General features: G+C 39.7%; 2 protein-coding genes across 5 annotated transcripts in view; both read right to left on the bottom strand.

Annotated features, from left to right (window-relative positions):
- The window catches only part of RB195_002071 (uncharacterized protein), a gene marked incomplete at both ends in the record, with an annotated part of 36,440 nt that extends 17,574 nt beyond the window's left edge, over positions 1 to 18,866 (bottom strand). For 2 of the 4 annotated variants that reach the window (XM_064199142.1, XM_064199140.1), the window contains 14 exons: positions 4,260 to 4,378; positions 9,674 to 9,782; positions 9,866 to 9,908; positions 9,964 to 10,034; positions 10,093 to 10,214; positions 11,771 to 11,931; positions 12,006 to 12,288; positions 13,804 to 13,925; positions 14,017 to 14,167; positions 15,721 to 15,830; positions 17,749 to 17,848; positions 18,490 to 18,585; positions 18,656 to 18,766; positions 18,833 to 18,866. In XM_064199142.1, coding sequence (XP_064055021.1) covers positions 4,260 to 4,378; positions 9,674 to 9,782; positions 9,866 to 9,908; positions 9,964 to 10,034; positions 10,093 to 10,214; positions 11,771 to 11,931; positions 12,006 to 12,288; positions 13,804 to 13,925; positions 14,017 to 14,167; positions 15,721 to 15,830; positions 17,749 to 17,848; positions 18,490 to 18,585; positions 18,656 to 18,766; positions 18,833 to 18,866 — 1,632 coding nt within the window. Of the gene's footprint in view, positions 1 to 4,259; positions 4,379 to 6,504; positions 6,566 to 9,673; positions 9,783 to 9,865; positions 9,909 to 9,963; positions 10,035 to 10,092; positions 10,215 to 11,770; positions 11,932 to 12,005; positions 12,289 to 13,803; positions 13,926 to 14,016; positions 14,168 to 15,720; positions 15,831 to 17,748; positions 17,849 to 18,489; positions 18,586 to 18,655; positions 18,767 to 18,832 lie in introns of those variants that run through there. The other 2 variants (XM_064199143.1, XM_064199144.1) reach the window with 2 other exon arrangements.
- RB195_002072 (uncharacterized protein) lies at positions 6,647 to 7,069 on the bottom strand (the record flags this gene model as incomplete). Its single annotated transcript, XM_064199145.1, has 1 exon — positions 6,647 to 7,069. The coding sequence occupies one exon, from the start codon at positions 7,067 to 7,069 to the stop codon at positions 6,647 to 6,649; it is 423 nt and encodes a 140-aa protein (XP_064055024.1).
- Positions 18,867 to 22,799: the final 3,933 nt, after the last annotated feature.

Raw genomic sequence — 22,799 nt, 5'->3', positions numbered from 1 at the left:
AATCATAAAAAATCACTCAAGCAAAACGAGAAGTGGTCCCATAAAATTGTATACACCTAAATCTCCTTCCACATAAATTTGGTCGGTGATTTTGGCTGTTTGCCACGAAGAGTAGCAATTTATCACTTTGCTAACTTTCAATGTTGATTTGCTGTGACTGAGTCGACTACCGCTCAATTACTGCGCATTAGCTTCGCAGCACGGAGCTTTTACGAAAAAACGCAAGCCATAAGTAACTCCTCCTCTTATTTCTTGGCTCTCAAACGATATCTAGACCAGAAATTATGCAGAAAATTGAAATGTTAGATTAGTTCATAGGAAGAGTGTCCATTAATTTATGCATGTTGGCTATAAGAAAAAGGAAATCCGAGATAGTAGTCGTCAGCTGGATAACCAGAAACATTTCGGTTCCTAATATGCAATAATTTTCAATTTATTCATCCAGATTTGATCAAAGACGCTTAGAACGTTCTCGATCAACGAATTCACGGTGTCTAGTACATTTTCATGTCTCTCCAATGGAAAATGATTTGGATGTGAAGATACGAAAAATTCAATATGTGTTCACAAAAAGACTGTTTCTGATTAATTTACCCGACATCGATCTACTTGAAACGTTCCGACTTACTTGGGACTAAACTACTTCGGTACTTTATTTTTATCCGAGTTCTAGCTAATATTTTTAGAATATTGAGGCTACCCATAAGTAACCAATTGTTATTAGTGTGGAATATAGGCTTTAGTCAGACCGTGAATGCATGAGGATGTGGTTTACACGGCAGTATTGCAAATCGTGTCCTTGACTTTTGTGGCAATTAAATTCAAACGTATTTGTCACACCGTTGTAAAATGACGGACAATCAATCAACTGAAGAACATTTACGTCATTGCATGCTGTTTCATTTTCGATCAGGTGTCAATGTGACGATTGCAAGAAAGAAAATTTGTGATGTGTATGAAGACGTAACGAAAGTCAATAAGTGCCAAAGCAGGTTCGGAAAATTTTCCAGCGGTGACTTTCAGTTGCGCTGATAGCGGTCGAAGTGGTCGCCCTGTTGAGTTCGATAATGACACTTTAAAATCACTGGTGGGAGCCGTTCGCAAACTGAGTATTCAGTAAATAGCAAACAATCTTCAGGCTATTTGGCCAACAGTCCAAAGACATCTTCAAGAAATTGGAAAGGTTTATAGGCAGGGTATACGGGTTCGGAACCTGATATTGCAGCAGTATAATGCCAACTTCCACGCAGCGAGATTGACCCAGAAAAAAAATAAGACAGCTAAGCTGGGAAGTCTTACCACATTCCCCATGTTCCTCAGACATAGCACCATTCGATTTTCATTCATTCTGATCGATGGAACTTTTCCTAAGGAATAAAAATTTCAGAAATATCGGTGAAGTGCGAGCTCATTTAAATCATATTTTTCTTGAAAGGAAACGAAAGCTTATGAACAGGGATTGATACTCTACAAGTAAGATGGCAAAAGGTGCTGGATAACGACAGATACGACGATACGACTAAAGATAAAATTAAGTGTAAGTAAATTTGTTTTTTTTTTGTTGCCATTGAAATAATTGATTACTTATGGGTACCGTAATACATCCCCTGAAAATTATAACAGATGCAAGCCACGAGCACACGTAAACAAATTTTAAGCTTGCTTTCATCAACTGGACGACGCACTTAAGGTTTTTAGGCTGAATACCAAGTGCGTTCACATCAGATGTGTTCGGTCGATCGCTGCTTTATCGTCTTTTTTTTTTGGAATTTCTCATTAAAACCTAACCAAATTGAAAACCACTAAATGGAAAGTTTCCTATAGCATCAGCACAGGCTATTAGACTCTTTTTGAAGTCACGCGAATAAACGAAGTGCGATAGACAAACGTGGGCGAAATGTTGCTCATGTAGAATGCAACTCTCTAGCGACAAGGTAATGTTGTTGTTTTTTTTTTCTAAAATAAATTCATTAGTAGTAAGTTGGACTAAATTTACGATTCCACGTTTAGGACGTCTTTGTGACAGAGTGAATTAATCATGAAATTTGTGTGCAAGTGTCGAGAGGTTTCATTCAATTGTGATGCTACTTAAGCACCTAGTATGCAAGCAATTGTTCACTTTATTAGAAGATAATTTTTCTTGAATTATGGGATATCAATAAATTAAATCTTCCGCATAGAAGGACAACATCACTACACGATCTGAAATTGGCAGTCGAGAATTCGAAGATTTTCGTGACTACCAATCAATTTGTGGGGAAAAATGAAAATGTCCCCAACATCCCTCACCTATGCTATCAGCGACAGAAATTTATTTCTGTTGGGAGCATTGGAGCAGAGTTTAACGTTAAATCCATTAATATTTAGACTTTAGGGGTGTGAAGGTACAACCTTCATTTCCCCTTTTTCGGAAAATTTGTTCCATTTGTCTGTATTCCTTTTCGAAAGTTTGTGAAATTGGGCTGTATAGTTCTGACGTGTTAGAACTGTGTGGAATTTTCGTTGCCGTTCGCTTATATTCGCTTATATTTCTTTATAATGGTGTCTTTGTGGCACCATTGTAAATCGCCAGAGGAGTCGCCTATCGGAGGTGTGAGGTGCCTGGCGAACCATGCTTGGGTCGCGATAACCATTTCAGCCATATGATATCTACCGAGTGTATGAGTGGGCGGAGTCAATGTCAAAATTTTGGGGTTTGTAAATCCAAGTGAGTTTGACATCATTCGGAAGAGTGAGGAGAATCGACTATGTCAGGTACAGAAAAATTAATCGAGGCTGCAGAAATCTTGTTTTTGTGAAAACAGTAAAGATTTTGTCCAATCTGGTCGCTTGAAAACCATTAACAGCTGTCATCCAACTTAGGCGCCTAAGCCACACCTTGTGGAGAAGGGTGAGTTCTAGGGAAGTGCCGAGTTGCGAGACTTGAGCGTTCATTCTAAGTTGCTGACAGCTGTTCAAAAATTGGAAGAAATAGCGAAATAGAGCAAAGTTGTAAGTTTAACATTGAAAAAAAGGCACCTTCAAAGCTAGATACTTACAATTTTAATTATTGTCAAAAACAAATTGTTCGCTTAGAAAATTAACGGGCAGACTTTCCACACCTAGGAAACTGTGAATTTTAATTGACCTTCAATGGAGGACTTTTGTAAATTTCTGAAGAGAATGGGAATTCTCACATGTAATGTGGGGTACCAAAATGCTCTAAATAGCCTCCTGATAAGAAGTATAATGAACATTTCGTCTAATTTTGAGAAATTAGCGCAAACTCTACGAATACCTCTTCTCTCCAACGGGACGCATCCGCCGGATATGCCAATGGGCAGGATTGGGGAGGTGTGAAAGTAATTACCGAAGGTTGCGGAAACTTTGCTTGTTTTCAGGTTACGCATTTCTCAAAACTAAATTCTTGGAGTACATTTGAAATCAGCAGCTCATTTGTTTCCGAATAGTGTCTTCAAATCTTAATTTTGCCTATTCCCAAGGATTCCGACGTTTGCGACGGATCTCGGCATACAAGTGAGTAGCGGTGTTGTAGGTCCACATTATTTGAACTGATGCACCAAAGACCGAATCACTCTTCGTAACTACCAGAAAAACAGAACGGGACTTTTACTTCCACGCAAAATAATGAGTGCAACATGGTACAACTACGAGAGGATAGAAGAATTAAAAAAAAAAAACAAAATAAAAAACCATCTGCAGGATCATCCCGATATCTTGTGAACTCTAATATTTTAGTGCACGTGTTTCTATAGTTAGCAGATCAAAAACGACATCAATTTTTTATTTCCTCTATTTTTAGACGACGTGCCAGAACTGAGTTCATAACGTAACGGAACAGTTCAAATAATGCGGACCTACAATGTGGATTCGGAAATGAACAATCTTACTTATTTTTTCTATTAACAATCATAAAGATATCAATTCCGACGAACTATTCAGAATTCTGAAATAATGCTACCCTTAAGTGGTTGTTGCGTACGGTATACTGCTTATCCAGCTGTTTTCAATCACTTAAAGTCGGATCAATGAAAACAAATGAAAAGAATTGGAGCAGTACCTTTGGTCTTTACACGAATTTCTGCACAAACTCTCTGCACCGACATATGGTGGTGGAAGCTGCAGAACTCATGAAATAATCTCTTTTTATGTAGTTCACACCACAACACAACGGCTGTGATCGTTCACATTGCCCAACACATTAAGTTTGACGACACAGAAACGTTACAAAGGAAAAAGTCTGTCAGGAGTTGACGTACCGCTGCACATTCAGCTCTCCGGCAAGTGTTCGGTGCACATCGTACTCGTAATTCCCCTAAATGCCAACGACATTCATCTGCTGCTTCGCAACGAGCCATCGTGTCTTGACACGAAGAGCCTGAATATCAACAAGCGGTTACACTGCGAAAGAATAGGTTGTATTTATGGATCCATGCTACTGAACGCTCTTCGCTTTCGGCTTAAGTCATGCTCACATGAAGTGCTCATAAATTTGTCGACAAACTGCCGTTTTTACCATCGCCAACATTTGTCTAAGCGTTAATGGTAAAATGTAGGAAAATCAATTGTAATCCACGAAGTACTTTGTAATTGCAGTGTGACTGTCCCATAGACAGCTGGAGGCGCGATTCAGAAAAGCTGAGGGTACCATTTTTGGGAGAATTAGTGAAAACTCTTTCAAAAGTGCCGAAGACAAAGGAGAAGTAAAGGTTTCGAACGACACAAGCCTTTCATCCTCTCACAAAGCACACTTCTTTTTTCAATCAAAAATGCCTTGAACTTAACAGGGTCCAACGTAAAGATGCAGTATTTTCCAAACACTTAGAAAGTACTAGGACGGGGAATCAGGAAATGAATTCGCTCCAGATTTTAAATTATTGCTTTTGAAGTTTACCGCAGTTGCGGAATAAAAGACCACCGCTAGATAATTCTATAATTAAAAGTTAATGGTATAATTAATGCATTCTACTGGAAACAGGCAACAGATTCCTAGTACACTAAGATGAGAACCATGAATCTTCCCAAAAGCTAAGTTTGAGTAATTAAAAGGTGATAGAAATGACTTGACAGAGGAGCTATCACGAAAGATCCAAGAATTAATGATTTTCCGAAAAAATTCTTTTCTTTCCTGAATAAAAATAATCGAGAGCATTCAGCAACTTGGCTAAAGACAAATGCTATGTCTGTGGTCATAAAAAAAACCAATTTTCTCTACTTTTCTTTGCTATTTCGTTTGAGAAAGTCGTGGAAGAAGAACATGAAATTTCACGCAATATAGTAAAAAAAAGAGTTAAACCATTTCTTTGCAGTTAAATTTAGTTATAACTTAAAAGCTTAAAAGTAACTACTTTGAAATTCGCATTCATTCATACAATAAAATTCTCGCAAATGTCTACCTCCACAGAGACCGGTGCACTTCATTTTTTTGAATATATTAAGTGAATCACTGAACGCAGTTCCCAGGATTTCCAAGAAATTACTGCGTTATGCAACGTCGATTTCGTTATAATTCTATGCAGATTTTCCGAAGAACTTTCACAAGTGATTAGAAAGCGAATAAGATCCTAACAGTATGCTGATTTAAACAAAAACAACCTTTGCAGAACATTTCCTGATTTTTCATAGTGTCAATCATGTGCAAGGTTCACATGGTTCTCATAATATTCAAAGCTTACAAAGTATTCTTAAAATTGAAACAATCGATATTTTTGGAAAAGAAAATTGAGAAGGAAGTAAAAAAAGAGGAAGAAGAGAGAGGGAGAAGAAGATAAAGCGCAAGGAAAACTTGCAAACAAAAAAAAGAGAAACGGAAAAATAGAAACAAACACTCAGAAGAAAAAAAAAGATTTTGAAAAAGGAGAGGTCAGCTGCATCTTGCGTAGATTCTAAACCAATGAACTGCAATTACTGTTCCAAAATAACTTGTTAATGAAGAGCTCGTTGCTTCTACACCATTTTTCAATTTTCTCTCATCTTTTAGTGCCGCAACTACATATTTGCTGCGGGGTTACCTTTCTCCCACTTTGAAGTGGAGTAAACCATACATTTCACATGTTCATCATCTGGTAAACTATGTTCTAAAGAATTCTTTGCACATGATCACAAGGTTTACACTATGGCACTACATACGTTAAGAGAAACATTTTCAAACTTAGGCTTTTAGTTGACATTGTGTCTAACGTAGAAAACGGGGAAAATAAATTAGTTATTCCTCTTAGTTTTTGTTTCCTTTCCTTTTCTGAATTTTTCGAGTAGTTGCCTAGTAGTTTGTAGTTCTTACAAAAAAAAGTCCATTTCTCTTGTTGATTATGTTCTAATTTCTTATTTATTTCGTTCTAGGTTAATTAATTACCTACGTAGCAGTCTAGAAACCTAGCCACACCGAAATTGGCTTGAAAGAAAAAAAAAAGAGAACAAAGAAAAGAAACAGATATGTAATGATCACGACTACTGTTTGGATGGAATATTTCTCAGAAAGCACAAAAAACCCTGCAAACAGCTCACCATGCCGCATAGTCAGGTGAGAATCCGTAATGATGGCTAGCAAACTAAGGCAGAAGATCATAATCTCGACCAGTACAGTCGATTGACGACCAAATCAGCTGAGTGGTTTGCGTCGAGTCATCTGCCCGCTAGTTCGGCTACTTTAAAACGATACAGCCAGAGATGAGACGAGGACAAGGACGAGGTCTGGCGACGATGAGGAGGAGGAGGAGCAGTAGCAGTAGATGGCCGTGAGTTTTCGTCGTTCGTGTTCGAAAGGTGGCTCTTTGACCACGCCCACATCGTTGCTGCCTCTCCGAATCAGCATTATTACACGCGAAAAAGCGCGCCCACACTGAGGAGGTAATTGCTCGGCGTCGTCGTCGTCGGATTTTGGTGCTAACCGCTTGATGCGACAGCCCGAGCGAACTTTTGCGACTGCGACACATGAAGAGCGAGTGGCAGCAGGCCAGGCTCTCGGCCGTCCGGCCACTGCCGCAGGCCTTCTTTTCAAAAGTTTTGCAGACGAAGCGGCGAAATGAGCTAGGTTTAGGCAATCGATCTGTTTCCAAGTACATCCACTCATCTATGTATCATAGAGCTGTGTGAGGGATGAAAATTGTTGAAGAGTGGTCACGTGTTTATGTCGTGTTTCCTGGTCTGGATGGCCCTCAGATGGAAGAAAAAGAGATGGGGTAATAAAGGGTAAATGAGAGAAAAAAAGAATGTATCGGGAACGCACAAACAACGGAACGTCAGAGAAAGGAAAACTCGAAGATCCACAAACACTGCAAGCAGTTATTCGAACTATTTCTGGAAATAGTTCGAATTCCACCCTGCGTTAGAGGATAAGTAGTAGATAGCTGAAAGCGTTAAGGTCGGGTGTTATTGTCATTGTTGTTTGAAGTTGAAAGCCACCTCTAAGAATCTAGAGAAAAAACCTCCAATGTGATGAACAGAATAAATGAGGCATGCGAAACAACCTCGAGTTTTTCTTACAGATCCTCAGCACAGATCTCTTCAATATTTGTTTAGCACTAGGACTTTGAGGACTCTCACGCTTGCATTTTTCACCTTGTGTTATCTTTTGTAGATGTGACAAAACAAAGAAACTAAATTCCAAATTTAGGACGGGTATTGTTTGTTCAGATGTAATGTTGCTGCTGTTATGATTAAATAAATAATTAGCATCGCTATCTTGATTTCCGGCAGTTCTTGGCTAAATACCTAATTCGTAATTAGGGAAAGAGCCTAGTTTACAACACTGTAAGTTTCTGTAGAAAAAAGTGGAAAAGTGGAAGAAGACAACAGACAAAACCAGTTATAGGAAAAACCCGTGAAAGTAGGATTACAAGTCTTGTCTCTGTCGTCCGCTAGAAGCCTCAGACGAGACTGGTAATGAACGGATCGTGTTCCTAGGAGCGGAATGATCCGTAGTTCCAACTTTACGCCTCCTTACTTTCCTTTCTTACTTCATTTCCATTTATACGAGTACTTGTCGTTGGCCAGGTCGTCGTGGTACACAAATTGGTCGTGTTTTTGTGAATGTCATTCTCAGATCAAAAATCGCTTTTATAAATAAGACTCAGGAAAGATGTTTTAGAGCAAGAACTTATTTGATTTCGATGAAACTGAGGAAATTGTTGTAAAAATAGGGTAAAAGTCCAAAAATCCATTCTCTCTGCTCGATAGAGACACACGGGCACTCGCAATGGATTGTCCGTGTGCAGGAATTAATTCTCAGTGGAAGAAGATATGCAAATTCCGAATTCAAAGGCATCAACGTTGGTCGCGGATCGCTTTGTTAGAAGGTCAAAAAATGAAGACTTCTCGTGTATATTTCAGCATCCTTAGGTATGCGAGCTGGTCGCTATTGTTCTTCCGTTGCTCGTAGCTGGCTGTGAGTCGAAACTTAGAACTTTGGTCGTATTTTTGAAAGAACTTCGATCAAGGGTATTCATCCATATCCACCTACACTACCCACCAAAAAGGTAGATATGAAGATTTCTGGTTTTTCTTCCTCTCTCTTCATTGAAGAAAGCAGTTTTGAAAATCTCAGATTGCTAAAGTGGAAATGTATTTCATCGTAGTTTAGCCCTATTTTAAGCGTTCTAAGAAGTTTTTCAGTGCAACTCTCACGTTAACCCAGTAGGTTTGCGACACACACGAGAATAAGCGAGATTCTTTCTCAATCCCCAGGTTCGCGTTGTGAAAAATGTTTGTTGCTTCATTTGCAACATTTGGTGCTGGTTTTCTTGCACAGCATTACTTGCGCATACATGTTCGAGATGGCTAATTAGCAGAAATCATTAATTATTAAAAAAAAGGTCATCAAAACAAGCCACAAAATGTCGTAAACTACTCCCACAGGATTTGTTACATGTAGTTTTGGAAACGAAACTAACTGAAATCCTGTCAATAAAATAAGCATGAAGACTTCACAAAAAAAAACTCTTCGTAAGAGGATGGTCAGAGCAAACACATGAAGGACAGGAGTGGATAAAGTGCACGGCAAGTGTTGATCGATCCCTATGAGGAAGCCCAAACGCGTTCGACTTCGTTTCACAATCGTTTGAGGTTTGTGGACGCGTCTGCAAGGACTTGTGGAGGCGGGGCGATGTGTCGAATCAGTGATTTTATCTTCCCAGACAAGTCGTCTACCAGTTTATCGACAATCGGAGATGAATGAGTTGATTAGCTCTAGTTTCGAACCATCGATCATAGTGCATTCACAGCAGAACCTCTTACCGACTGTGCTACACCCGCCCCTGAAAGCAGTGATGACGACCAAAATCTCCTCGATCCTACTAATACTCATTCGCTCACTTTATTAATCACTCGCCAATACTCGTAAACTAGTCAGTAGAGGCCTCAGCGTTTTTTTTTTTTTGATACTGTTGCCAACAATTCCCCATAGTTTCTATTGTATCCCGGGACAACTAGCACAGAATAATAATCAAAAGGATCCCCATTAGAAAATTCAGATATTCTTAACGTGAGACACCGGTAAGTCACGCACGTTAGCTTAGACAGATACCCTTCAAAAAATTCTGGTAAGGAGAGCTTTTAATAATGCTTGGGAGATAATGTGACACCGGCGAATCATCCACGTTGGTTAACAAAAGCCTTACGAGAAAAAACCTCTCTAGTAGAAAGATGTTTCGAAAACGCTTAGAAAATTCTCACTCACGGAAAGAGTACTCTGCCTGTGTGAATTCTGAGAACGTGGCTTGCGTCGGCGCCATACTCTGGCCATTGATGCGCTGGATTGAATCCAATTTTGCATTTATTCGCAACTGCTAAAGGTTTCTATGCTACATTTAGCGCAGAAGCATAGTTAGGGCGAAGCGAAAAGCATTTCCATACGAACTAACACCCTCACCTGTGATGTTTCTCGCAAGTTCCATCGATTATTCGGAGGATACCTTGATCAGTATTTGTTGTCCTGGCTAATTTCGAAACAAAAAAAATTAAACAAACTTTTCAGGTAACTTTCGATCTACTGTCGACTGCCTGTATTCGTCTGTTTGAGCATTGCTATCGTTTAAATTCTGAAATCGCACAATTAAAAACATTAACAAAAACTCCGATTACGTGACATCGGTTCACCTGCGGCGGGGAGATGTGAGAATTTCGGTCCCATCGCGGAGGTATTGCCGTGGTGTAGTAGTAGTAATAAGTTGGAGTGGTTCGCACATGCTGCTCAAAAAGTGGGCGATAGTGCACATCTGCTGAATACATTTTTTTTCAGAAATACTAACGAAGGAAGAAACAACGTACGAGAAAGAAAATTGCGAGAAAAATAATGAAATTTCCATGTAAAATGAAAGAAAACAGTAAGAGAATGAGAGGTGGGAAGTCCAGTGACCCAAATGGATATTAAGATTCTGGAACTAGGAAGTTAGTAAGACAAAAACCACAAAAATATTAGTGGTAGCGGAAACTGGGGAGGTAGACGTCGACTTTGCGATGATCATGGATACACGTACCTACAGTGCTAAGTACGGACATTGGAAAGGCAACAGTGAGCGACGTTACGGCCCCGTCACCCGCTCTTAACATGTCTTAGAATGGAAATTTCGGAACAATTTATAATCATTTACTTTTTTGAGGCTCATCCGAAAACAGCCATATCGTTGAGAATCGAACAAAATGATATCAAAAATAAGAGGAGGGCATTAATTGCAACTAACATAGTCTGAGGTCATAGTTGGAAAAGTGTTCATTGATTCAAATTTCCAAAATTCATCAAAAATTGAAGAAATTGATGAAGACAACCAAATAGAACCGCTTATTCATTATTTTTCACTCATTTCTGCGAATTTCCTTACTGTCTTCACTTTGAACCTTTGTTCCAAGAACAGAATTTATCAAAACACCCAGAAGTAGTAAAGGCAGCGGTTTGTTATTAACTTCTCGCCGCTGCGATTTCCTCGAAATTCCTCTACGTTTTTTTGCAAAATTTTTAGGTCAAATTTTTTATGACCATTACGTCATAACACAACACAGGACATATAGAACACCGTGACGTATGCGAAGAATGGACCCACCAAACGTTCGAACTGTTCCGAATCGAAATGTTTCAGAAATCAAAAGTTGGAAGTTGGTAACGTAAAAAAAAGAAAAAAAGAAAAAAACAAAACGAAAAAAAGAAAAAAAAACGGAACGAAAGAACGAAAGAAATCCTAACAAGTTATCACATGACTTTCCACAAAAACCGAACGCGATTCTACGCCAAAAATACTTGAATGAATAAAAGTCACCGAAGTCAAATAATCAATATAATTAATTATTTGATTTCGGTGACTTTTATTAATTAATTAATTTATTTTATTAATAAATAAATTCCCTTCCATAGTCTACATTTTCCAAGTGCGCTAAAGTCAATATAGTCACTAAAAGAGGAATAAGGAAAAATTTACAGAAAACATGGACAACTATCTGACCATCGCTGCATCCCTGCAACATTTCTGTTTTCCCAGTTGCCGCGGTGCGACCCGCTGTTCGCTTTTCGATCGATAAGCAGAAACCGAACAGCAGGCGACCGCTCGGAGTGTTCGAACATAGGTGAGAAAAAATTTGGCTTAGGAGCTTATTACTACAAAATTCATAGCGCTAGACCGAAATCCTAATTCAGTAGGGTATGATGTCCTCAAAATTCTCTTTTTTTAAGTGCAACACATGATGCAACCAGACAGTTAATAAAGAAAATGAGAAAAGTCTAAGCAGAAATGAGAAGTAAGAGAATGAATATTCAATAGAACCACTGGCGCTAGAGAGCTCTAACCTTGCGTCTGCAGTACGACATGTCTTTGCTGATTCGAATGGGAGAGAGCGGATGGAGTTGTTGTCCGCCACCATGAAGGCGCAGTTGTTGTCCGTGCTTCACCCTGCGGTTGGCGTTGATTCCACAAATTTACCAATGGTTTCGGAGTGCTAGTTCGAGTCCTATAGGGTGAGGCTATCGGTTTTTCGCTGAACGAATCTAAAATAAAACTCGAAGAAAAGAAACACTTTCACACCTATTGGATCTCGTCCTTGGTGGTCTAGTCGTAGTAGTGGTTGAGGCGGTGGTGGTGAAGGTGGTAGAGGTGGTCGTTGTAGTAGTGGTAGTAATAGTAGAACCGGGAGTAGTTCGAGGTATTGTTCGTGTGGCGGTAGTTGTTGGAACAATCCGAGCGGCACTCAGTTTATCGATCATTTCAATTTTTGAACGATGACCATAACGAGCAGTACTAGGAGCAATAGCTCCATTGGTGCTGATAACGCCAATGGCAGGAAACTGTCCCGCTAAGGAGATATCATCTAAAAGTGAACGTATAGAAGAAGTAAAACTACGCAAGGTATTGAGGAAAACTTTTGCAGAAACCCGGAATATTTCTGCAGGCTTTTTTTGGAAGTCCCCTCCGGTACTGAATAAGACTGCGATCGCGGCTTCTGAGTATCACAGTGAAAATCCAAAACAGCCACACTAATCCAGAAATTAATATCAGAAGCAACAGACTAATCAGTTCACGAGACTGCTCTTTAGGCTCGCACAAAGGATGGAATGAAAGTACGAAACCACCTAGATTTGGAATTTTAGAGGAACTCAATCAGTAAAAGGGTCCCAAGTCCAAGATCGCTCAAGGCGATCACCACTCAGCAAAAGAAGCCGGGCCCATCGTGGGTGGGCCGGACCACCCATGGGTAACCAACCAAGGGGATGGTTCTCGCGTAGCGACCACCTTGATCCAAGTGGTTCAAAGAAGGACCTATTCGGGGCTAACGGTTAAAGCTGACTGAGTACTTCAGAGGTGAACTTCGCGAACGCATTGCGGTCAGTATTTTCTCCGTACTTTCGAAAACATATCCAGAAGCCGACTAACTTTTTATTTATTACAAGCACTATTTGTTACATTTTTGTTTATTTGTCTTCTACTTTAACTTTCCTTGGTGTTTACTTCCTTAAAAATTAGCCTTTTTTTTAGCGCTGTCTTCGACAGTCAAACGTTGTTCAGTTGGGTCATGAAGGATATATTGTTTTTCTAAAACAATTTTCAAACTCGTTATTACGTCTCCCTTGAAATGATTGTCTTTTGTAGCATATTCTTCAGAATTTGTTAGACGTGACGAAGCGACTCTGCATTTCAGCAGAAGACGCTCTTCACTGCTTGATTGCCATTGATTTAGGCCTTATTGATTACCGCTGATCTCTTCCCCTACAGCTTTGACTCAAGCTAATATGTCGTCATTTTTGCAAAATTCGGCGTTTCAGAAGCGGAAAGTGGAAGAGAAGCATAGCCGACAAAAAGCATAGAATCTCAGCGGGGAAAACTCTCAAAAGGTGTTGGCATCAATTCTGTGCGAAAGAACCAAGTGCTTCATTTTCGAACATGATTCAAACTTTACAAAGAGAAAGAAAACATGAAAAAAGTTTTTGGTAGTAGTAGTCGCAGAGAGTGCTAATCGTAGAGGAACGAAAAAAAAAGAAGAAAAAAGTGGTAAGCAGGAAAAGTGAAATGGTGGTAAAAAAAAATCAATAGGTTGGTTGAATAAATTTCCAGGAAATCAAAAATAATTGTATATCTCAAACTCAACCTAGAACTAGTTAGCAAAACATTTCGAGAGAATTTTCTGATCATTCTAAGGGTAGAGAGCCTTCTTGCGGATAGTCGCTGGTATTTCGCTACAGAATGGTGATATCCAACGGAGTTCATTCAGGTCAAATAAATAACATTTTTGGGGTAAATTCGCTTCGGACAAGCATTCCGTATTGGAAACAATAGAACAGTGAGAAAACTTTCCAACTTTCAAAATGATCTCATGTTAAAAACTCACGGATACATTTATTATAGTTAGTGTGTAATCTAATCCAATGACAATCGGAATTCGCCGAATCACAATGGCAGTTTCCCAGACCCGTCCATGTTAGGCCTTCGAAAGACTGCCAGCAAGTTTCGCTGGAAAAAGTTAAAAATCAGCGTTTTTCCATACATATGATAAAACTGCAGATGAAAGACAAAGTGAAACATGACAAAATCCTATACGAACCGATCAGCCATTGTGCACCGATTGTCCTGATCTACGCCACAGCTCGATCTGAAAAGTTTCCATAGTTGACGGCAGGACACATGCCGTAAGCAGACATCGTTAAGAGCAGAATCACATGTGGCTCTGCGTAGCACTTCCCGAGTGCCTAATTCTGTAATTACGGACATCAGGGGCACATTTATAGTCGTACTATAGCCGGGTCAAAACGACGTGAATCACGAGTTGCGGTGCATTTGCGTGCGCGCTCGAAACGGCGCGTTAGAGGCTGCAGTTGGAACCAAGTTGGGATCGGCGCATACTGCAGGGATGGTGCCAGCAAACGTTTCACCGCGCTCCTAGCCTCTACTCTCCACCAACGCGTCTCGAGAGAAGCCGCATAGACAGTTGCGTACGTGCTTCATGTCGTTTTGACCCTACTACACTTCCACAGATTCCTGTTCCTTTCACATACTGCAGTCATCACCATCAGGTGACCGTCGTTCGGTAAACAACAACAACAATAGGAACAGACTTGACAACAAGCCTGTGGTAATGCTCGAATTGTGATACGTAGCGTAGGAGGTTCAACAGTGGGTGTACACATTTATGTGATTCTTCGAACAAGCTGATTTTGCTTTGATTTTTTCTGCTTTTTGCTGGTTGTTGAAAGCTTCTAAATCGTTTGGTTACGCGCCCAAATATCATTACGGATCTAGCCAAACCATAAAAAAACCACATTTCTCACAGAAAAAATTCCCGAAGCTATGAAGCAGGATTCTGAAATGTGATTAAATAAGAGCTCTTTGTAGCAGAGCAGATGAAAGAGTAGATTGAGTGAGAAGAATTCAAATTCACTTTGATCTCATAACTGAAGCAGACATAGTTTGGAGTCGTACAACTAAAATACTTCCAATTACATTCACTCCGAACGCGCAGATATGGAAATATTTCCAAGACTTTTTCAAACAATACCAGTGAAAAACTAATTTTTTTCAAGAGGAATAATCGAAACAGATAAAAGAAGAAACATTCGAGGGGAATTCGAGTTCATACGTTCCCGTCAAATCCTTTAATCGACAGCTATCCCTATTTTTCTCACGATCACTGTCGGAACCATGAAGTAATGGTGAACAGCATCGTTTTGTATCATATCGTATCGGTTGTTCGTTCAAAATTTATCATATCGTTTGACTGCTGGAGTCGGCTTTAACTCGAGAATGGAGTAAATCTTTAGGCTCTCACTGTCAGTCAATTCATTCTACAAGGAAATCCTGGACATCTACGGAGGGATCTGTCGAAAAAAAAACTTTTAAAAAAACTAGCCAGTACTTAATATAACACTTTGTCGGTTCAAAAGCATCCTTTTGGACAATTTAATATGAAATTATTTTGTAGATGAATCAAAATAAATCAGCAAATCAATATATCATTTCAAAGGTGATCGCAATTGAAGCTGAGAAATAATTACCAATATTTTCAGGAGTTCCAGCGAAAATTCCAATGTTTTTATACACAAGTCTAGTCCATAGATTCGAACACAAAGAAAATTGTGTGCAAGAGTATTAAAAGTTGGCAGACGCTCTAAAATTTTCGAACGAAGCCTAAGCTTACACCAAATGTTAAGTAAAATGAAACATTTGGGTGAATCACAATGGCTTGTTTGTAAAGTTCATGTAGAACTAACTCTATAGAAAATAGTTAATGAACAAATCTCGGTCTTCTTACCTCCGCTCAATTCCGTCTTCAGTTGCCGAATCTGATCCGACAATGGTGTTCTGGTGGTTCGTTTTACCGAACTATTTGGATGTTGGGAGTGCTGCTCGACAGATATTGATCTGTAAAAAGCAAAACACACAAGCTGTTGTCCAGTGAGCCATGATGTCCCAAAAGTTGCGCATCTTCTTCTTCTTCCTAGCTTTTGTCCCACGTTGTTTCAGGGTTGCGCGTAACAACACAAAAATATATAATGGGCCAATCTTGGTGCATGATGCAGAATCAGCTGAGCTTGGATTTGCCAAACGCTACTCCCAAACAGCAGATACGACATCTGCCGATTATGTGCCGAATAAATGCCTGGAGAAGAGGCTGACAGTAAGAAAGAGTAGGCATGTCCTATATCCGCTATGATCATCAGGCTCCGCCCAACCCAGAAGTCGCCTTTGGTGTTTATTGCAATGACATGGCTTTGCTCCTAATGAAACAAAGAAATATAAACCTGACGAAGCAGTAAATGTTGAAAACTGGGATTCGTGGAAAATAAAAAGATGTGGGGATATTTTAAGAAGCATTGGAGTAATAGGAAATAAAAAAAAGTTGAATGACTATTTACTCAAGAGAACGGAGAGTCCCTTTGTCCTAATGAAAAGTGCCAATCACCATCTGAAGCGAGTCTTCCCTATGGCTTTTGAATTTTGAGGAAGTTCCACTAAAAGTATCCGTGTGATGTCGGTGAAAGTGAGTATGAGACAGAGACAAATTTTCAGGCATAACAATTCGAGACATTCTTTAGTTCGTTCCGTACTAATACAGCAGTGAGTAATCAACACTTAACGTTTAATTTTCATAACGTATTATTCTTTCCATTATCTTCCATTTGTCATTTAACGAGCAGTAACTTGATATATTTCCTTACTCTACGAATCAATATACCCAAAGGCAGTCGGTATGGCAATGGGAGTCCATGGGAATTATGTTACCAGGATAGGGCTACGGAGTTACTTTGCTTCTGCGAAATATTTTTTGCACTTTACTAGGCGATTAGTAAAAAAGAGTCGATTGGACGAAAACAAACAGTAGCTTATCGATTTATTAGTTTTAATGTACTGAAAAGTCGAATAAGAATTTGAAATGGGAAATAAGAATCTGAACAAGTTAAGGAACGGACGAGAATATCCAAGTTTTGAAACTTCAACCGTTGTGGTCTACCCATAGTTCAACACTTGTTTTTAATTCCTGTGAATTCGGAGAGATAATTGATCACAAAGGAGTGTCTAAACTTCTTCCCTCATCCTCCTTTAGAGAGTAGGATCGTGAGAAGGCCGGGCATAAGCTGAACGCAATGCTCTGCTGACGCCATTAACTGCTGCGCAGCGCAACTATCGGTCGCCGCTGTCAGTGACTTCCCCAAAGGATACGTTGTCGCGCGGGAACTGTGGGTACCTAATGATACGCAGCTATAGACAAAACAACCGTGTGTCACACCATCGGATCTGTGTAAGGACTGAATAGCAGCATTGACACTAGAGGAGTCCGTCTAAAAGTGCCACTATTGAGGAGATAGAGGAGACCAAGAAAAGGAACTCTCAGGAACCAGCTTTGAATTATTTCCGATACGTTGATGTGACAGCTTGTTCTCCTTGAAAATTTGCAGAGAAGTGTTCCCCGTATCTGTACCTACGCTGTGAAGGACGAAAAACTAGCACGCAGTTCTGTCGTGATAACGCTCAGCGATACCCTGGTGCAGAAGTTAGGGTGCCTCTGATCAGCACTAAAAGCTTACGAAATTGAAGTACCTATCACAAACGCTCTTATACCTTTAGACGTTTGACGTGGTCACCACTTTCCGAACTGAGTCCATGTGTTAAGATTTCGAACTCCAGACATTGCCAGTGTAATAAACGAAAAATGAAAAGTGAAGTGAAAAAAAGAGCAAGTGAAAAGCTGTCCACATGCTGCAAGGCGGCAAAACTCCATGAATCAGCTGCCGCAGCGATTAATCACTACGATGTGCGAACTTCGTGCACAAAATCTCACCTTTCTTTTGCACGCCTCTGTTCGCCGGCATCTCTCATTCTTCGTTCGCATGGATGATTCCAGATAAGTTCGCGAAACTGATTGCATTCTTCGGGAAAGCCTTCAAAAATTCTTAATCTTCCAGAGAATAAAGTGATGAAGTCCAAGTAGCGAAGCCGCAGCGAAACAATGGCTCCAAAATATGCACTTCAAGGGAATTAATGAAAAAATTGAGTTCTCGGCGGTTCTTCAAATAAAACAGGAGAGTTAGCGCTTTTGCACTCAGGTCACGCCTCTTGCGGGAATAATGCTCGTTCTTCACTTATTGCTTTACGATATTTTTTTTTCAATTTTATTTTCACATGAATTCAGTACAAAATTCTTGCACAGATGGACGAATGTGTACGGTAAGCCACCTGTAGTGCATGTTCCTGGCAGAAATTCGAGTGACCCCTTAACGAGGTTTGAGGTGAACGTCCAGTTGATACAAATGATTTTAATACTAATGTGTGCAGTTATTATGCATGCAATGTAGTTATATTGATAAGATTTCAAGTTTCCTCCTGTTTCCGTGAACACTGAAAATCCGCAAACGTATTATACATATGGAAGCTTCCTAAACCGCATTTTCTTCCTGCTTCCTGTAATTATCAAATTGATTCCAACTAAACTATCGGTTAATGGTTCAACAAGAACCAAATTCACGTTGTTTGAAACATCTCTATGAAAAAAAAAAGATTTTTTTTCAATCAAAACACTCGCCTAGAGCTTCGTAGCAAACACATGTGTCATATGGAAAGAAATCTCGTATCCGCCATAGTGTATGGACACAGTTGGAGGGTGAGTCGATAGTGCAGGCTAAATCCATCCAAATCTTTTTGAGACAATAGGAATCTGAGAAGAAAAGAAGAAGGAGAATTAGACTTACTCCCTAGGGAGTATCCGCAGATGTTTTCGAATTTATCGATATATTCATGACATTCCGGGGTACGCAGGCATACAGAGCGCTGATGAAGGCAACCATTATACGCAGAACATACTAAATGAATTGTGTTGAGAGAAATATACATACATGGGGAGATCAATGCAAATGTAATCAACTCACTTGATACAAAACCTAACAGAAGCAGATGACGCATGTGTGACTGCTTAGAAAACTGTGTGTGTCTGTGTGGACGGTAGCTATCAGTGGAAGTCTGTCGAGCCGAATCTTTTGCTCGTCGCCCGTTAAGACCAGCAATGTGTTACCCCTAAGCCGCCGGGTGACATCGAATCAATTTTTCTAGGAGATGAACATTCACTTCGAGAGATGTGTACGTTCCAAAACATAACAAGATCATAGACGAAGTTTATGGAAAAGAGAACTGGTGTTCAGGAAGAAATAAACCAAGAACTAACAATTTCAAATTTCAAAAATTGTGTTTAACTACCGCGAAGCGTATTTGACTTGTAACTTCGGCATGCAGCATGCATATAGAAAGAATACGCTAGTTGCGACGGATGCGCTGCGGTCGCCCGAATCAACACAGGCGCACAAGTGTGGGTATTATTCAATTTGACAAATGGTAGGTCTTTTGGCTACGTTTACTTTATAGGTTCCTTCCATATCGTTAACAAAACAACATTTTATCTGATTGCTATTCAGTTATTCTTGGACCATTCAGTGTCTTCATGGGGAAATAACTTGTTACGCGAAATAAATTGTAGGGTAGTGTAGTCGTGGGGCGTATTATATTTACCACTTCAATGCAGTAAATTCACTTACAAAATTATCACTAGAAATACGAATACGCTGCAAATACTATGTAAACAATTAATGAGATTTCTAGTATCTGAGAATTATTTACTGAGATAAAGGTAAACAAGGTAAATAAGTACTGAACTTCTATTGACAAAAAAAAATTTTTTTGAGAACGATACGATTTTGGAAAAGGATAAAGTGCACGGCATTGATCAATCCCTATGGGAATGCGCCTATGCGTTAGACTTTAATCTAGAATTCTTTTGAGGTTTATGAAGGTGCAGTTGCAGTGACTGGTGGAGGCTAGCTGAAGTCTCAAGTCAGCGTTTTATCCTGCGAGACAGATCTGGCCCCAATGTATCAACCGTCAAGGAATGAGAGGTTTGGTTGGCACTGGGGCGGATTCGAGCCTTCGATCGATCGTTCAGTCACAGCGGAACCTCTTACCGTCTTCGCTACACCGTCTCGTAATTCTGATATAACATGGTTCTTACATTTAATATGTAAAAATGTAGAATGAACTAATCATACACGAGTAGACGAATCTGGACAAGTGTTACGAGCAATCTTCAACTTAAAAGCAGTGCTTAAATTACTGAAATATTCTGAAAACATCAAGCAAGCTTTCTTCCATGGAAGACCGGACACAGAAGAAATTCTATGTAGACGAAAAAGAGAGATTCTTTTGTTACTGCCAGATCTTCCCAATAGTATTCCTCAAGATCCCGTCCTTAGCCTACTTTCGGTAACGAAAAAAGATGTACTGAATATCCTGAGACGTCTCGACATCCGAAGTCGACAGTAGCGTTTCTCATCACTTACAAAAACCCACAAGAGTACTACCTAAATAGATTGCTAGGTCAGGTTGCCGGTTAAAAGCAGCAGAAAAAGGCACAAAACAATTCAGAAATACAGAAATACAGTTCACAGAATATATTCGCCCATGCTAGTTCTAATCCAGGACTGAGTGCGATTTTCGCTCCTTTATCATTTGTTTTTAAATTTTCAAATGTTTTTTGCGATCAGGGAACAATAAAATGTCTCTAGATATTAATAATTATTGAACAGTGTAGTTTGACGTCACAATAATTGAAAATAAAAATAGAAGAATTATTCAAAACTCCCACGACTCGTATGAGTTTTCAGCCCGGACAAAAATCGATGAGGACAAAAGTGTTCCAAGGAGTCCGAGGGAAGCCAGGATTCGAGATGACGACAAAAAAAACTGCCTCTGGTGCAAAGAAAACTTCCTAAGACCTCTTATAAACAGCTGAAAAACGTCGAGAAATTTTCCAGAAGCAATTGCAGAATTACCGAACAGGTAGATCAAGTAGACGTAGAGTTAGTTCCAAAAAAATATGTACATTCATGAAAATGGATTATGAATTCCGCTCTAGAAATGCTGCAGCAAGGCGACACCGCTGCTAGTGAATGAATGCAATTCTGTGAATCTTTTAAAAAAGGATGAAATAGCTGTGAAAAGAATCATTCAGGTGTAAAGTAAAGTGAATCGCCGCATTTCAAAGAAGAGTGCCTGCATATGCATCAGAAATCAAAACTACCTAGTAACCTCTAACGTAAGCGTGATGTGTCACCAGCACTGTCAGCGATCTGAGCCAGGAGAAGCATCTGAGGAGAAAATTGTATCGTCAGCTGAAAGGTGATCGTGAGAACGAAAGAACGTCAAGAGCAAAGGAGTTTGAAATTCGTGAGGTGGCAAGAACCCGAAGAAACCGTATGCTCTACTAAGACAGTGTAGCGGTAAAATGAAGAGATGTGCGCCTGTCCTCAACATTAGCAACGGAATCGCTGTCGAGGAGCCAGCTCTACCCATCTGGAGGAAACATTTCAACATCTCGTTAACCGACAATCGCCATCGGTCTCTAAACTTGAGCATATCCGACGACCAACGTACATCGCGGTCAGCGAGAAAGACAGGAGGTTCTGGTCTATATCCGAAAAATTAAGAACCAAAAATCTCGTGGAGACGATGGAATTAGCGCAGAAATGCTGAAATTTCTTCCTCCTTCTGGGATTCGCGAGATGACAAAGTTGAGTCGTTCAATATGGACTGACGAAACGACACCGGATTCGTGGAGACACGCTGTCATAATTCCCTTCTCAAAGAAGTTAGCCACCACGGAACCCAAAAACAACCAATAATATCTTTGCATATGTTTGCTGCGTGTAATAAACAAGGTCTTAGAGCGGATCATTCTCAATCTGCTTATCAAACATCGCGAACAAACCACCCGTGGTGAACTAGCCGGTTTTCGTCTTGGTCGATGTTCGAATGAATGAATTGTTAGGAGAGTGATTGAAATGTGGCAGCCACAGAACACAGGCAGCCTCGTCATGCGTCCGCAGTCCATAATAATATAACCGCAATAATACAACTCAAATGAGCAACTGAAGCTGCCCTGACCGCACAATCGCAGGGGCATTGCGCATTAACCTCGCTTTACTACTCGTAATTAGTTGCACCTCAGTGGAGCAGGACCACACAAGGGTTTTTCGTACGCCTTTAATTGGATTATTGGGGGAACTTAGCATGATTACGGTCATTATCATGAACTGCACCCCCCTTCCCTGCCTATTCGCGGAGAGATCACAAAATCGTTAATTTTCTGATATGTTATCTTTGAATGCATGCTTGCTGAGTTTATTTTTTAGTTTTAGTTCCTCGAGAAACGCAATGCTAGGAACAAAGGCTGTTACAGCAGATCAGGTAGCAACTACAAGACAACGCGTGGGTTTGGTGTTCCGTGTTATCAGCGACAGTGAAAATTACAGTGAGATTTATCTTCTGAACAAGTATTCAAATGGGTTCCAAAAAATTCCTCTTCAATTATTGTCGTAATTTCGAATATTTCAGTAGAAATAATAGAAGTGTTTCACGTGAAACAATTAGATTGGCGCTTCCCAAACGGACCCATTAACACCAAGCACTTTTACTTTATTTCATGTCTAATATCCGGGTATTTACAAAAACGGGAGAAAGAAAGGATTGAATTATATTTGCATAAATAATGATTCAATTTTTACCAGGTATTTATTCGATGCTTCCTGTACTTTATCCAATCCTGTTTAACTAAAATGCTTCTTGTACAAAAAAAAAATACCAAGCTGTTATTTCTACATTAACGAACTTTCTAATAATAATCTCCGTTTGATTTATAGAATTATTTATTTAGAAGATATGTCCGAAGAAAAAAAGCGAATTAGTTATGACAACAAACAATCAAGTTGAACTATGACAATGCAGAGGAGAAGAGGCTCAACGTGTTCCGGCAACGATAGTCTAACAGTAGTGAGGTTTTTCAAGAAAAGA

Source organism: Necator americanus, chromosome IV (assembly GCF_031761385.1).
Source record: "Necator americanus strain Aroian chromosome IV, whole genome shotgun sequence".
Taxonomy (NCBI): Eukaryota; Metazoa; Nematoda; class Chromadorea; order Rhabditida; family Ancylostomatidae; genus Necator; species Necator americanus.
This window is presented reverse-complemented; position numbering and strand designations above follow the sequence as displayed.